Genomic DNA, 15,993 nt, shown 5'->3' with positions numbered 1-15,993 from the left:
AATTCGTGTGTGTGTGTGTGTGTGTGTACTAAACTTTTATGACTGTGAGTTCTACTAATTTGTGGTATAAAATGGCAGCCAGAATTTGACTTAATCTAAAACATCATTGGCAGATGCTTAAAATTACATAAGCAGAAAATATCTCTTACATGAGAAGATAGAAACTGGTATGGGACCGTCTCCTAGAAACCTAATTGGTTTGAGATCTAAATACCAAGAAAAAAGATTCATACGCTAAGAGGTTTTGCATTGTTTTTTTTTTTTTTTTGCTTCAAGAACCCATTAAAGCAAAATATCAATAATATGTAACACATCTGGATAATGATAAATTTAAAGTATGCATATCAAGCACTCAGCTACACTCAACTATTTATGTCTCTAAAACAAATGAATCCAAAGAGAAAAATAAATGTTTATTGTTGATTTGTTTCAAACCCAATTTGTTTCTGAAGATTTATATGTTGGTTTCAGTAAATAAAGAAGAAATTTTATATATTTGTTCTTACATATCAGAAAATTCAAGCAAAAGAATGTATTGTACACACCAAATATTGAATCTAACTGGAAACTTATTTTTAGCTGAATGGCTTAGTGTGAGTCTTATCTGTCAACATCCTTTCAGGACCATTTCCAGAAACTTCATGAATAACAAAATCCATGGATGTTCAAGACCCATATATAAAGTGATATAACATTTGCATACAATCCATGTAACCTGCAGACATGGCTCACAAGTGTGAAGAGGGAAGTTGTTTGATGAATATTTGTTAGGCTCTTCATAAATGCTGTCTGAATTGAATTAATATAATTCCAATGAATAGAAATGAAGGAAGAAATTTTCATCACAATGTGGTGAACAAATTTTTGTTGTTGTTGTTTTCAATTTTTAAAGATAAGGGAGCAGGGATCTAGTGAAATTAGCATAAACTGGACCACCATACAGACATTTTATAGAGAGGGTTTCCACTGTGGGGGAGCTGCAGTTAGAGGACCAAGAAGACTCACCTTCTGAAGCAGGTGGTACTATTTCTTAAAGTTCACTCTGGACAGTGCATCCCTCAGAGCCAGGTGGACCTGCTTGTTGCGCAGGGTGTAGATGACAGGGTTCAGAAGTGGTGTCACCACTGTGTTCACAAGAGCAGCCTCTCTGTTGGATTCTAGCTTATTTGTTTGCTTTGGTTTCACGTATATAAACACACAGCTGCCATACATCAGCGAGAGGACGATGAGGTGGGAGGAGCAGGTGGAGAAAGCCTTCTGTCTCTCCTTGGCTGATGGGAGACGCATGATTGAGATTAGTATGTTGCTATATGCAAATACAGCTGTGATGACAGATGTGAAAAGGACAAGCAAAGCGACACCAAAAGCCATTCTATCAAGAGATTTGGTATCTGAACAGGAGAGATGAATTAAGGAGCCAAGGTCACAGAAGAAATGGAGGATGACATTGGAGCCACAGAAAGGCAACCAGGACAGCTTCAGAATGACACCAGTTATTAGGACGAAGGAAAGCACATAGCTGAAGAAAACCAGAAGGAGGCAGACCCTGGGGTTCATGATGGTTGGGTAGTGCAGAGGCCTGCAAATGGCCAGGTAGCGATCCAAGGACATCACAGCCATGTGGAAGAAAATAGTTGACCCAAGAAACAAAAAGAAAAAAGCTTGTATAATACAAGGAGTGAAATGAATTGCTCTGTCTCCAAAAAGAAAGATAGACAGCAGTTTGGGAATTACAGTGGAGATGAAACAGCATTCACAGAAGGAGAAACTTCTGAGGAAGAAGTACATAGGGGTCTGCAGGCGAGGATCAGTCCAGGTGATGACGATTATGAGTGTGTTTCCCATGACTGAGGCCAGATAGACCAGCAGGTGCACCAGGAAGAGGAGCTTGCCCAGATGCTGAGCCACATGGAACCCCTCCAGCACAAACTCCAGGACCATTGTCTCATTCCTTGTCTCCATCCTTGCTCCTGATTCTTTTGCCATCAACCCTCCTTGATCTGTTAGGCAAATCTGCTATCACCAAAGAATAAATAATTTAATTTGTGGCCACTGCTTCTAAGAGTTGTTTGCCCTAAGCATGGGGCCTGCAGGGGTCTTCTCCGGGTCCTCTGTGTAGGTTATGGCCATTAGCTTGGTGTTTTTGTGAGACTCCTAACAGTGGGCTCAGTGTGTCTCTGTCTCCTTTGCCTGCTCTTGAAACCCTCCAATTGGGTTGCCTTGTCCAGCTTCATTATGAGGGCTTTTGCCTTGTTTTATTGTATCTTGTTTTATTGTGTTTGGTTGTTGTTGCTTGGAGGCCTGCTCTTCTCTGAAAGGAAATGGAAGAGGAGTTGATCTGGGAGAGAGGGGAAATGGGGAGAGCTTGGAGGAATTGAGGGAGGGGAAACTGTGGTCAAAATGTATTGTATGAGAAAAGAACTTATTTTCAATTTTTAAAATGTTAAAAAAAATTGCACTCTAAAGAGTAATATTTTTATTTATTTTTATTATTATTTTATTTTACAATACTATTCAGTTCTACATAACAGCCACAGATTCCCTTGTTCTCCCCCTTCCTGCCACCCTCCCCTTCCTCCCAGGCCAGCCCCCATTCCCACCTCCTCCAGAGCAAGGCCTCCCCTAAGGACTGGGATCGACCTCATAGACTCAGTCGAGGCAGGTCCAGTCCCCTCTTCCCAGATTGAGCCAAGCATCCCTGCATAAGTCCCAGGTTTCAAACAGCTAACTCATGCAATGAGCCCAGGACCTGGTACCACTGCCTAGATGCCTCCCAAACAGATCAAGCCAATCAACTGTCTCACCTATTCAGAGGGCCTGATCCAGTTGGGGGCCCCTCAGCCTTTGGTTCATAGTTCATGTGTTTCCATTCGTTTGGCTATTTGTCCCTGTGCTTTATCCAACCAGAAAGAGGAGGGTTTATATGAGTGAGAATTAAAGAGTAATATTTTAATTTTAAAATGTTTTATTTTAAATTAATTTTCCTTTTCTCATTTCTAAAATACAAATGTAAAATACGAAGTTTGGTTTTGTGTGGATTTTCTGAATCAGAAAAAATATTACCTTTGGATAAGATCACGTAAGGTAAAGAATAAAAACCAAGACTCATACTTTTGAAGATAAAACATACAAGTATCACAGAGCATTGTGTCACCCTATAGAAAACAATGCTAGTTTCTAGACTGCACTTGTATGGTATGAACACCTCCTATGTGATGATTGTAGACTCTGGAAATAGTATGAAAAGGCTATGCTCCGACAATCACATTCCAAGCTGATTTTTAAACCTAAACCTAACCTGTCTGGAATGAGCTATTTCCCACTTCCCAGAAGGAGCGCAAACGCTTGCCACCATAGGATTCTCGTAACTACCCAGTGAGATTAACAGAAACCATGTGTGAGATGTCAACATGGTTCAATGGTGTTTGTTAAGGCACAAAGAAGAAAGATGAATGTAATGTGTGACTCTGTCCTGTACCTGCTACTACCCTTGCAGAATGGCAGTGTGATTCTGCTGTCCTTCACAAGCTGTCCATTGTCCTTCCCTTCCTGTGAACATTGTTAATAGAACATTCCGCTGTGCTTTAAATCAACAACTGAATACACGTTAGTACTTTAAAAGCCATTGCCCAGTAAAAGGCAGAACAATGTGGAACTGCTCTACAGGGCAGTCTGGGCATTTGAGGGTAACTGGTGCTCGGGTAAGAAAACTCGACACTAGTCAGCTTGGTTTAATTTCTTGACTGCCCAGATCTCTGGCTAACTGTGCAGGAACCACAGTGCTAGCTTAACGACCAATCTATTTCAAATTGCACATCGTTTCTATGCCCACACACTTACCAGGAAGCAGCTCCCAGTAAAGAGATGCTTTAGTTAAATCTTCCTTCTTCCAACAAAGCAAAATCTTTCTCCTACACAGAAGAAAAAAAAATAAAAGAACATTCTTAATTAAGAGTTGCATGTCTTTGATTTACAAAACAAAAAACACACGCTTTATATTTCAAGACATAAAATTATTAAGGTAACTTATTTTTAAGGAATAAGAAGATTTCTAAATATTCGTTCTATGGAATTGTCACCCATTCCCTGGGACATGATAGCACACTCATTCCACAAAGTGCATTAACATTATAGTGGACCTGAAGACATAGACTAGCATGAATATCACATCTTCCTGGTTGTACATCCATTCAAAGAAACTTAGGGAAGGAGGGCAATAAAAGTCAAATCTTGTTTGTGAAGGCTGGTAGCTATTTTCTTATCAACTACTTATGGAAGACCATTATGTTCAGGTGAAAATAATTGCAGTCATAAATGAAAGTACATTTATATATCCTTATGATATACTACTACAGGATTGTTTATTATCATGGGTAAAGACACACAAGATCCAAGAGGACAAACCTCTAGGACATTCATTAGAGGAACATGAGAAAAGGATTCAAAAATAAAACAACAGCATAATCCCAGGAGACATTTCATTGCTTGTTGTTGGAAATAGAAAAATTCAGGAGACTATTATAATTAACATTCTATTGCATATGGCAACCTTCTGACCTCATTCTCAGTAATATTCATGGTCCTCTGTGATGGTCTTTAGAGGTATATTTTCCATGGCTCCCAAAATTCATATGTGAGGAAACACAGGATTACAGCAACATAGTTTACCACATTTTCAAAGATTTATTCATTTCTATTTTATGTGTAGTGTTTGCCTAAATGTACATATGTGTACCATGTGCAATCCTGTTACCTAGGGATGCCAGAAGAGGGAGTCAGAGCCCCCAGGAACTGTAGGTACAGATGATTAGGATCTGCCATGTGGATCCTGGGAAGTGAACCTGGGGTCTCTCTGTAAGAGAATAAGGACTCTTAACTGCTGAGCCATCTCTCCAACCCCACAGTTTACATACTTTAAAATGAAGAAATGTAAGTGTACCGATGGATTTTCATACAAAGAAGGAAAGTCATGCGATCACCTCTCAGACTTTGATATTTCCTGCTTTGCTATAATTTTCTTTGTCCCTTTAATAAATAGCCCTCACTGAAAGAAAACAATTACTATAATTTCTACTATCAAAGTTGCTTTTGCCTGTCCATAACCATGGCACAGTAGTGTCCTTCTTGCTTGGCCTTTGTTACCCTTCAAGCAGGTGTCTGGGTTCCATTTATACTGTGTCGGGGTCAGTGGGCTATTCTTTTATATTCACCATCTTAAGCTACGGTTTTCCATTCTCCCTTGAAAGTATTTTATGTGCAGTCCAGTTCGAGGCTATAGTGAGTCAAGATGCTGTGATTATTCCTATACAAGTTGTTTGAAAATAGAAGTAATTAACATTCAATTAATGTGTACATGTCCTAAGTAATGGGCTGGAACTTTTGTACATCGTACAAAGTTACAGGTTTCATTGTAGACAAATTTCTAAACAGTCTTATTAAATAAAACACATGGAGCCAGATATAGAGGTGAAAACCTGAGAGATCAGGGAAATAGGGAAAGACACAGCTAATCTCACCTCACCAACTCCGCAGCTTCCAAAATGAGCTGCTTCCTGTCTACCCACACCTATATGCCTTGCTGTTCTGCAATCTGATTTGCTCTCTGTCCAGCTACATCACTTCCTCTTCCTGCCCAGCTCTGTCACTTCCTGTCTGTCTGTCCAGACCTCCAGACATCTATGACTTGGTGCTGAGATTAAAGGCGTGTGCCACCATGCCTGGCTCTGTTCCCCAGTGTGGCCTTGAACTCACAGAGATCCAGACAAATCCTTGCCTGCCAAGTGATAGGATTAAAGGCGTGTGCTGCCATTTTCTGACTTCTATAGCTAGCTTTTTTTCCTCTGATCTCCAGGCAAGTTTTATTTTATTGGGAGACACAGTATATTGGGGGACACAACACATCACCACATTTCATTACACCCTTTTGTTTTGGTATATCATAGACCTTACCCATGGTGACAGCCCCATTACTCTCTCTTACATACCCACTGGTCATCTCCCTTTTACACTTTCTTTTCCTACCTGTGCACCTCTGTTTTCAAATATAGTTCTGAATTTGTGAGAATACATGTAATATTTGCATATGTCTGGTTTGCTTTGCTTAACACGTTGATCTTCAGTTCTACTCCTGCAAATGACATGCATATCTTGCTTTCTGTTGGGAAATAAAACACATTTGTGTTTATATGGCACACTTTCTTAACCCACTCATCTTCTGATGGACATCTAGGATGATTCCACAATCTTTCCATTGCTGATAGTGCTGTGGCAATCATGCATGTGCAGACATCTTTGTAATATGCTAACCAGATCTCTTCAGGATTGTAGCTTCAGGGTGGTAGAGCTGGGTCATCTAGTAGTTCTGTTTCAATGGGGTTTGTTTTGTTTTCAGGAGATGGGGGTCTCACTCTATAGCTGTGGGAGGCCAGCTCCCACCTTTTTAAAGGGTTCCTATGAGAAGGAGTGAGGGATAAGAAAATATTAGATAGAAAGATAGAGAAGCGGAGAAAGACAGAAACACAGGATAGCTTCGGGAGTACCTTGGTCAATAACCAATGCCTCTTCCATTTATTCAAAAGGGCTTCCTATAATAACGCCAAAGGGTGGGGCAAAAGATCTCCCCCTTGCTAGATCAAAGCACACCGCACACCCAAGTGTAGACCCTTCCAAACACCTGGTAACCACACTCGTAGTCAAATCATTTCCTTATGCAGCCCTGCTGGGTAAAGGAAGCTCAGATTCTTGGACCCTGAGTAATTTGGGCCTCCACATAAAGCCCAGGCTGGCCTTGAACACACAGCAACCCTCCTTCTCCATTCAGCCTACTGAGTGCTAGGATTGCAGGTATGAGCCACCACACCGAGCTTGCTCCTAGACCTCTTCAGGAAATCTTATACTTGTTTATTTGGCAGTTGCAATACTTAAATTCCCACCAAGAGTGTTGCAAAAGCACCATCCTCTGTGCATCCTCACCAGAATTTGTTGTTTATTTGGTCATTGCCAATGTAACTTGAATGATATGGAATTTCCATGTGGTTTTGGTTAACAATTTTCTAATGTTAAGGATATTGGAAGTTGTTTTCATGTATTTATTGTGTTTCTTCTATTGACATTTCTGGGTCATCTATTCTATTTCATTGAACACTTAAACAAAAGCAATCTAAGAAAACAACAGGAATTAATACACATTACTTAAGAATAATACTCAATGTTAATGTTCTCAATCCCCCAACAAAAAGATACAGACTAAAGGATTGAATTAGAAGACAAGATCCATCTCTTTCTCTGCCTCTCAGATACACACCCCACTCTCAGTAGATACCACCTTAGGGTAAAGGGATGGAGAAGTGTCACAGCCATATCTGATGGGAATGGCAAAAGTCATAAAGCCAGCACAGCTGCTGGACAAAGATCTGGCAAATCTGAGTCACATGATGGCCACCATGTCACCTTTGGTTTTCATCTCCACCTGTTGCATACTTGGGGAACTTTTAATATTTGTACAATTTGGGGACATTAGATTGATGGAAAAATTCTTATAAATCACTTATGCCTTCTCCCAGGAGTACTCTTCTAAGCTTCCCCAGGAAAGTCCTGAACATACTACCCCTCCTGCTTTTAGGGTGTTATGTTATCTACTTGGATGTCTTTCTTACGCCTTGGAGGTTGTGACACATAAAGAAGCCAGAGGTCTCTTTATGAGGCTATGAGACATTCTTGAAACATCTGTCCCTGTACTTACTCAGGAACAAGATAATCAAAACAAAGTAAACTTTAAAAGGTCAACAAGATTGGCTAGAGGAGTTGGGCATAGATCATATTGCAAGCTTCTTCCCACTATACACTCAGGTGATGATGTGGCATATATAGCAACGAAGTTAGATTGACTGGAGTTACCTCTGCCCTACACAGAGACTTACTGATAAACAAAGGATGATGTAAAAAGATGATATAAGAATGAGATATCAGGACCTCCCTTTCTCAGAAAAGTTAGTGCATGCATAGTCACTGTGATGTCATATGATCAAGGAACAAGAGAATGCCAGGATTAGACATATAAACAAATTCTATAAATATGTAAAATGTAAACATTGTATTATGCAGAATTTAAATCATAACTGCAGCAGCTTTGGCCTGAGGATTTTTATTGGGCACTCTGACCACTAAGAGTTAATAATACACTGCTTGGGATATGGCAATATGCCCAGGCTGGCTTGAAGATTTTGCTTTGGTCTAACATCCTTGAAGCCACAAAAGATACTAGTCTGAGAACAGGCTGTCATATGCCTCTTGATTCTTAGTTATAAGATTAATGAGTAAAAATGATAACTGTTTATCAATGATGAATAAACTTGAGGAAAAATGGTTGGAAATGATAACTCTGTTCTGTCATGGTTTATCAATGATAACTAAAAGATGAGCAAAAGCAAGTGCAACACATGTCCAAAACCAAAAACCATGATCTGTGTTCTGGAACAACACGAATCTATCCCAGTTTACTGAATTCTGTATAAATAGAGAAACACTCTGGCTGCCAGTCAGTCAGGCTGCAAGAGTCTCCCAACCATCACGTCTGGCTCACTCCTTCCCTCGCTGACTCCTTACCTCCTCTCTGGGATCTGTCAGCCACCGGAGATGGCTCCTGGCAGAGAAACTTGAAGGAAAGGTTTGGAATCGCAAACACGAATAACAAATAGACAAAAGTGATATCAATACTGTATCTTCCTCTGTTGGTTTGGTAAGTTTATCTTTCAAAGACATTTTATCTTGGTCATCAAACTTAAAGCATGAAGATGTTTATAATATTACATTATTGTTCTTGTAATACCTGCAGGATATGTGGAGTCACACACCTTCATTTTTCTCACAGAACCCTTTCCTGATCCTCACTGGCTCTTTCACTCTATTTCTGGCTAATCTTAATGAGTTTAAATATTTTATGAGTCACTTCAAAGAATGAAGTTGTGCTTTGCTTATTTTCACTCTGCCTCCAAATTCTTTGATTAATTGATATTACTTGCAAACATGCTTGAATACCTTCTATTTGAATTCAAATTATGTTTCATCCTTTTAATTTACATGCGTGCTGGTCCCTCCCACATCAGTCAACAATCAAGAAAATGTCCCACAGACATGTCCAGCCCATGTGACAGAGACAATATCTTCAACTGTGGGCCAATTTGACAAGAAGATTTACCAGGACAAGGGTGTTTTCCTGCCTTGTTACCTATTCAGCTTGTCTCATGATCAATCAATAGCTTCGTTTCACCTTAGTGCTAAGATGGATGCCTGACCTTGTCCATAAATTAATCTCAAGAATGTTATCATCGAAGTTAGACTTCTTTCCACATAGAAGAAATTTCTCCTGAATTGTTTGCATTTCCCCAGCATAGTGATCAACATAACAACTCTAGTCTGCTTCTAAGTTCCTCTGGTCCTTTGTTGGTTCTTCAGTTTCGGGGGTTCAACTGAAATCAATGAAATTTTGATTTCAATGACAAATGAATGGGGACTTTTGATTCCAATGCTTTTTATCAGGGTGAAAACTAGAGGTCTAACAATGTCTGCTTATATACAAATGTTCTCCATGGAAAACAAATGTAGTGAGTGGTGTTAAATAATTTATTAATATCATGATAGTTATTGTTTATGCATCATTCACATTTTGGTATGGTAATCACATAAACCTGTTGTCGACTACATTTTATGTTCTTGGTACTCATGAATTTAATTCTCCATTCCCAACTCTATTCTCAAAGTCTTTCTTTCTTTCTCCATTACTACAAGAGGATGTGTGAAACCATGACTTCCCAGACCCAACATATATCAAATAAATGCATGGATAATTTGAGACACTTTGCTGAAAAGGTAATACCTATGTAATATGTATGAGGCTTTGGTTTTAATTGCCACCAAAGCAGATATAGGAAGACTTACATCACAAGATTATTAAAGCCTTCAGATGGAATTACTGGACAAGTCAGCCATCATTTTAAAAACAAACAAGTAGAATTTGAAAGAAACAACAATCCGGATGATTTATATAGAATATTTATATTAAAATGGAGTCAGACTAAATCAAGAGGAAGGTGCATTCTTCCTATGTTATCTGTGCAGTATGACCCTGGACAGTGCATCCCTCAGAGCCTGGTGGACCTGCTTGTTGCGCAGGGTGTAGATGACAGGGTTCAGGAGCGGCGTCACCACCGTGTTCACGAGAGCAGCCTCTCTGTTGGTGTCCAGCCTGCTTGACTGCTTCGGTTTCACGTATATAAACACACAGCTGCCGAACATCAGCGAGAGGACGATGAGGTGCGAGGAGCAGGTGGAGAAAGCTTTCTGTCGCTCCCTGGCTGATGGGAGACGCACGATCGTGACTACTATATTGCTGTATGCAAAGATGGCTATAAGAAGGGTTGCAAAAAGCACAATTAAAGCAAGATTAAAAAACAGCATTTCAATAGACCTGGTTTCTGAACAGGAGAGATTTGCCAGTGGTCCAAAATCACAGAAAAAGTGAGGAATAACATTGGGGCCACAGTAAAATGACTGGGAAAGCATTACAACTGGAACGGCCATGAAGAGGAACCCCAGAACTAAAGAGACAGCAACGAGAAAGAAGCACATCCTTGGGCTCATGATGGTGGGATAATGCAGAGGTTTGCAGATGGCCAGATACCGGTCCAGGGACAACACAGCCAGAAGGAAAAAAACAGTTGCCCCCAGGAAAAGAGAGACAAAGGCTTGTGTGAAGCAGGCTACAAAGGAAATCCTTTGCCTCCCTGAAAGAAAGATGGCTAGCAGCTGGGGGATAACAGTAGTGATAAAACAACACTCCACAAAGGAGAAACTGCTGAGGAAGAAGTACATGGGTGTCTGTAATCGCTGGTCCTGGCAGGTGATGGTGATTATGAGCATGTTGCCCATGAGGGAAGCCAAGTAGGCCAGCAAGTGCACCAGGAAAAGGAGGACCCCCAGATGCTCGGCTGCAGGGAACCCCTCAAGGATGAACTCCTGGACTGCTGTCCCATTCCTTGCTTCCTCTGCCATCATCATTTCCATTTCTTCGGCCTGTCCCTGAGGGCTTTTGCAGAACTGTGACTGAAAGGTGGAGAACTGTGTGTTACTTAAACTGTGAATGACATGGGAAGGCAATGGACTGTGTAAACAGTGCATTCAATATGGCATTGTGCCCATTGTTAAGGAAAAATAACTGACATTAAGCGATGACTCTCTTTACATTGCATGTACCCTAAAATACTAGCTGTAGAAAAATTGCATGTGCCACACACACCTTCATTAAGGATAATGTCATTCAACAGTGTTGATGATTTTCCCATGTGGTTCACTGCCTACTTGGAACAAGGTTACACTCTTTTATCTATTTAGTCATAATACATATTTCTGGCAAAATAGCTTTCATGTCATACAGGCACAGATAAATATTGCAAAAGGAAAATTACACCTTAAAAATCAACCCAGAGCTGGGGGTATAGCTTGGAGGTAGTGTACCTTCTTAACATGTGTGAAATGAAAGAAAACAAAACAAGCCAGACAAAACAAAATCTAAGTCATAGGTACAAGAGAGATGGCTCAGCAGTTAAGGGCATTTGATGCTTATGCAGAGGACCTGGGGTCAGTTCCCAGAACCCACATATTAACTCTCAATCATCCGTAACTCCAGTTCCAGGGAACCCATGCCCTCTTCTGACCTCTGAGAGCACTAGGAATGCAGGTTATATACATATACTCATGAACGCAAAATATTCAATACACATAAAATAAAAACAAATCTTCAAAAATTTTAACTTACGAAGCCAATAATCCCACAAAATATATTCACTCATCGTACCTTAGCCTTTGTTTCCATGTTTAGCCATATTATCATTAGCAAAATATTCTGGGGTCTCGTAGAACCATCTGCAGTCCTAAGAAGTGAATTAGATTAGAAGAGCCACATAATTAACTCCACTTGGATTGCCAAAGGTTCATGTCTGGCTGCTCTCAACTAGAGCCCCAGATCGACAGTGAAAGAGAAGTATTTCCCCTCCATCCCGTTGGAGGTAGTGTACCTTCTTAACATGTGTAAAATGAAAGAAAACGAAACAAGCCAGACAAAACAAAATCTAAGTCATAGGTACAAGAGAGATGGCTCAGCAGTTAAGGGCATTTAACCAACAAATGCTTGATGGTTAGTCCAGGGGGAAATTCTATCAACTGATCTGCTTAGTCCAGACATTTAAGGATGTCCAGGATGCTGGGCACGTGGCCAGCAGGTGAAGTGATTGCTATCCAAGTGTGAGTTCAGATTCCCAGCACCCTTGTAAAAAGCCAGGAGTGGTAAAGCACATCTATAACTCCGGCATCAGTTGGGGCAAAGACAGGCAGATCCCAGGGGCCCACTGGCTGGGTTAGCCAGCTCAGTTCAAACAACCAAATATTCTCACTCTTGTTATCAGATCCGTAGAGAAACTCAGTGGGAGACAAACACCGCTGCTGTTTACAGCAAGCAAATGGCAAGAGGCTCCACTCACACTGAGGACACACCCCTGCCACAACACTCACACTGAGGACACACCCCTGCCACAACACTCACACTGAGGACACGCTCCTGCCACAACACTCACACTGAGGACACATCCCTGCCACAACACTCACACTGAGGACACACCCCTGCCACAACACTCACACTGAGGACACGCCCCTGCCACAGGCAGCCACAACAACCAGAACTCTGCTATTTTCACGCTCAGAAAAAATTCAACACATTGGTCTAAAACATGCATAAATAAACAAACGTTCATAATTTTCAAGAGATAAACTCAACATGTGCATTACATCTCCTAGTTCTTCTCCATTCAGTTAACAGCCTGAGAACTGGATAAAACCAAACTTAGATCTCAGTTGGACATCTTACATGGTGACACCGTGGGAAAACAAGGACACACATCTCATTGTTCTCTGAGAAGTGGGAAATGAGTTCCCCTGAAATTCCCAAAAAGCTTTCGTGAGCCTCCAGGCCCCCACATCCCATCCTATCTTGCACGCTCCAGCATCAGCAAGCACCCCCGCTACTCCAGTCAGGATACAAGGCAAATGACTCATCACTCAAAATAGCATCCAAAGATAGAGTCTACAGAGATAGTGTTTCTCTGAAGTGCTTTCCAAGGCACCGAATCTGCTATTCCCACCACCACCACCACCACCACTGCCACCCAACACGTACATGTTCCCAGACTGAGAAGGATACTTACATCACCAGGAGCAGAAATGAAAGGGACAGGAATTTGTCCCAACATATGCTTAGCATTGCACTGTCTCTTGATACTAATCAAGGTCTACCAGGTCCAGTGGGTGGCACCGAGAGACACTAAGTATCATTAGTAGATGGAACAAAGCCATCCACAGACCTGCGTCACTCTAGGATCCCTCATGATTGGTGATTTAACATAGTCGTGAATGGAATATCACTCAATTAATAGTAATAATAATAGTAAATTTGTATAATGTATTATTGTATCTGATAATATATAATGAATAGTAAATATAATGGTTGTCCTTTCATTGTGTAGAAAAATATAATATGAGCTACCAAATGTCTTCTTGAAAATATTTTAAAGTGGAGTACGTATAATCCCCCAAAGTTCATTAATTTCCAAATTGCATAATATTGTTAATGTAGGAGTGAAAGGTCAAATGGAGCTAGCTAATATGGCACATGCTTATAATCCATGTATTCATGTGACTAAGGAAGGAGCTTGAGGCCAGCCTGAGATTCACAGTGAATCCAAGCCACCCAGGACTGGATAGCTAGATAGCACGCCTTGATTTCTTTTTTAAAAGTCACATAGAGAACTGGATCATTGGACCACTGTATAAGTCAGATTTCTCTAGAAAAAGAGCAGTAAAAGAATCATCACTTGTTACACAGAGAAGTCACTAGATTGGCTCACACAATACGTGTGAGTATCTCCACAATGGCTGGCTTCACACTAGAGGCTGAGAACCCAGGATGTGCCCAGTCTACCATACCTGTTGCCTTTGCAGTTCTAATTTGGTGCTGTGAAAGCCTAGAGAATTCCTGGAGACCTGCTGGTCTTCCGTCCACATTGGAAAGCTGCTGAAGCTGAGTTCTGAAGTGCACCCAGCTGTGTGACAACAGGGTGGATGTATTCACCAGCAAGAGGTGAAGGAAAGCACCCCAAAGAACTGCTTTTCCTTGGGTCCTCTTTGTATATTGGCTAGCACCAGAAGATGCTAAAGGCTCTTCCTCTCTCAGTGAAAACAGAAAATATCCCCACAGAGCTACCCAGAGGTATGATTATTAGTAGATTCCAGATCCAAACAAGTTGACATAAAAAATTAACCTCTAAAAGTCCACCTTTTGTCAAGATAACACCCAATAAAATCTTACATCATGTTTAACTTCCAAAGTAAGACAACAACAATATCATAACTACACCTAACATAACACAAATATCCCATTATGCTGGCTAGTTTTATGTCAACTTGACACAAGCTAGAGGGAACCTCAACTGAGAAAATGCCCCCACCAGACTGGCCTGTTGTCTGTGGAACATTTTCTTGATCGATGATTGATATAGGAGAAGTCCAGCTCAATGTGGGGCATGGCACACCTGAGCTGATGGTCCTGAGTACTATTTTTTTTTTAAAGCAGGCTGAACAAGCCAGTAAGCAGCACTCCTCCAAGGCTTCTGCTTCAGTTCTTGCCTCCAGGTTCTTCCCTCAGTTATGAACTGTTACCTGGAGATATAAGACAAACAAACCTTTTCCTTTACAAGTTACCACTGCCATGGTATTTTGTCACAGCAATAAAACCATGACTAAGACAGGAATTGATACCAGGAATGGGGTATTACTTGTAACAAACCTGACTGTGTATTTTGGGGAGAACTGTGGAAGGACTTTGGAATTTTTGAGTTGAGAAAGCCACTGAGTGGGTACTCAGAGCTTGGTGGAGTATTCTAAAGGAACATAGAAGATATTGTTGAGAGCAGTGCAGAACAAGGAAGCCTAGCATGTGGTGTTTCAAAGACAAGTCTGAGAGTTCCTTAAAAGCTTTATCAGGGCACTTGATTCTTTAAATTAAGAACTACTAAAGTGAAACCTCTGCTTTACTGAGACAATTGATACTTGTCAACTGGGACTAAAGAATCAGCCCTTATTAAGAAGAGACCAGAATCATTAAGATGAAGAAGTCTCTGGGAAGTGTTTCCTCAATTAGCACACAGACTTGTGTTCAGAAGGTGGCTAAATTTGCACCTCATGCTACCAATAGAATATGGTAGCATAAGAATCACCCAGATGATACTAATTTTGAAGGCATGAAGGGGTCATGGAGATCAGCTGAAGTTTGGCACAATGTGGTAGGTTTCCTGAAGAGAGCCCAGGAGAGGCTCTTGGAGAAGGTGCCCAGTTGCAGTGGAGACCACCATGTTTTGGAGATGCCACTTCCATGGGACGATTGCCAAGGGCAGAAGCAGCTGTGGAGTAGAGGTATTTGTGCCTGGGAGAAAGCTGCATGTTCTGTAGATGGCAGAGCTGAGAAATGATGTCTTTGGGAGACATAGGATTGTCTTTGGGTACCAGACATCAAGCGCTGGACCTTTTATATTGTTAAGAGTTAAGTTTTCTTTAATTTGATTGTGACTGAGTCCTAGTTCTTCTCTCTTAGAATAATTTAACTTATTTTTATCTTACAGGATACCTGAGTAAAGAGACTTTAGAATTTCAGAGAGACTTTAAAATTTTAGTGAGACTTTGGATTTTTTACATAATATTTATATTATTTATTTGGGAACTTCACATCATGAACACCCAGCACCCTCACTTACAAGTCCTCCCAGATCTGCACCCTCCCAACCCCTTGGGACCTCCCCACCAAAAAAAAAGAAGAAAAAGAAAACAAGTCTAATTTGTTTTGCCCATGTACTCACTGGAGTGTGGTCAAACTTCTGGTGGCTAGCCCATTAA

General features: G+C 40.8%; 2 protein-coding genes across 2 annotated transcripts; both read right to left on the bottom strand.

The window, feature by feature from the left end:
- Positions 1 to 1,023: 1,023 nt before the first annotated feature.
- LOC102910554 (olfactory receptor 6C4-like) lies at positions 1,024 to 1,986 on the bottom strand. Its single transcript, XM_006978540.3, has one exon. It carries the CDS (start codon positions 1,984 to 1,986, stop codon positions 1,024 to 1,026), a length of 963 nt encoding a protein of 320 aa, XP_006978602.3.
- An 8,112-nt stretch (positions 1,987 to 10,098) lies between these two features.
- LOC143272185 (olfactory receptor 6C4-like) lies at positions 10,099 to 11,096 on the bottom strand. The gene has a single exon (XM_076566069.1). The coding sequence runs from the start codon at positions 11,059 to 11,061 to the stop codon at positions 10,105 to 10,107; it is 957 nt and encodes a 318-aa protein (XP_076422184.1). The 5' UTR covers positions 11,062 to 11,096; the 3' UTR covers positions 10,099 to 10,104.
- Between the last annotated feature and the right edge of the window lie 4,897 nt (positions 11,097 to 15,993).

This window comes from Peromyscus maniculatus, chromosome 3 (assembly GCF_049852395.1).
Source record: "Peromyscus maniculatus bairdii isolate BWxNUB_F1_BW_parent chromosome 3, HU_Pman_BW_mat_3.1, whole genome shotgun sequence".
NCBI classification, from domain to species: domain Eukaryota; kingdom Metazoa; phylum Chordata; class Mammalia; order Rodentia; family Cricetidae; genus Peromyscus; species Peromyscus maniculatus.
The sequence above is the reverse complement of the archived record's forward strand: the minus strand, read 5'-3'. Positions and strand labels throughout refer to the sequence as shown.

What these genes read in the sequence shown, in the direction of transcription:
- LOC102910554 (XM_006978540.3), bottom strand. Translation starts at nt 1,986, where the DNA reads ATGGCAAAAGAATCAGGAGCAAGGATGGAGACAAGGAATGAGACAATG.
- LOC143272185 (XM_076566069.1), bottom strand. Translation starts at nt 11,061, where the DNA reads ATGGAAATGATGATGGCAGAGGAAGCAAGGAATGGGACAGCAGTCCAG.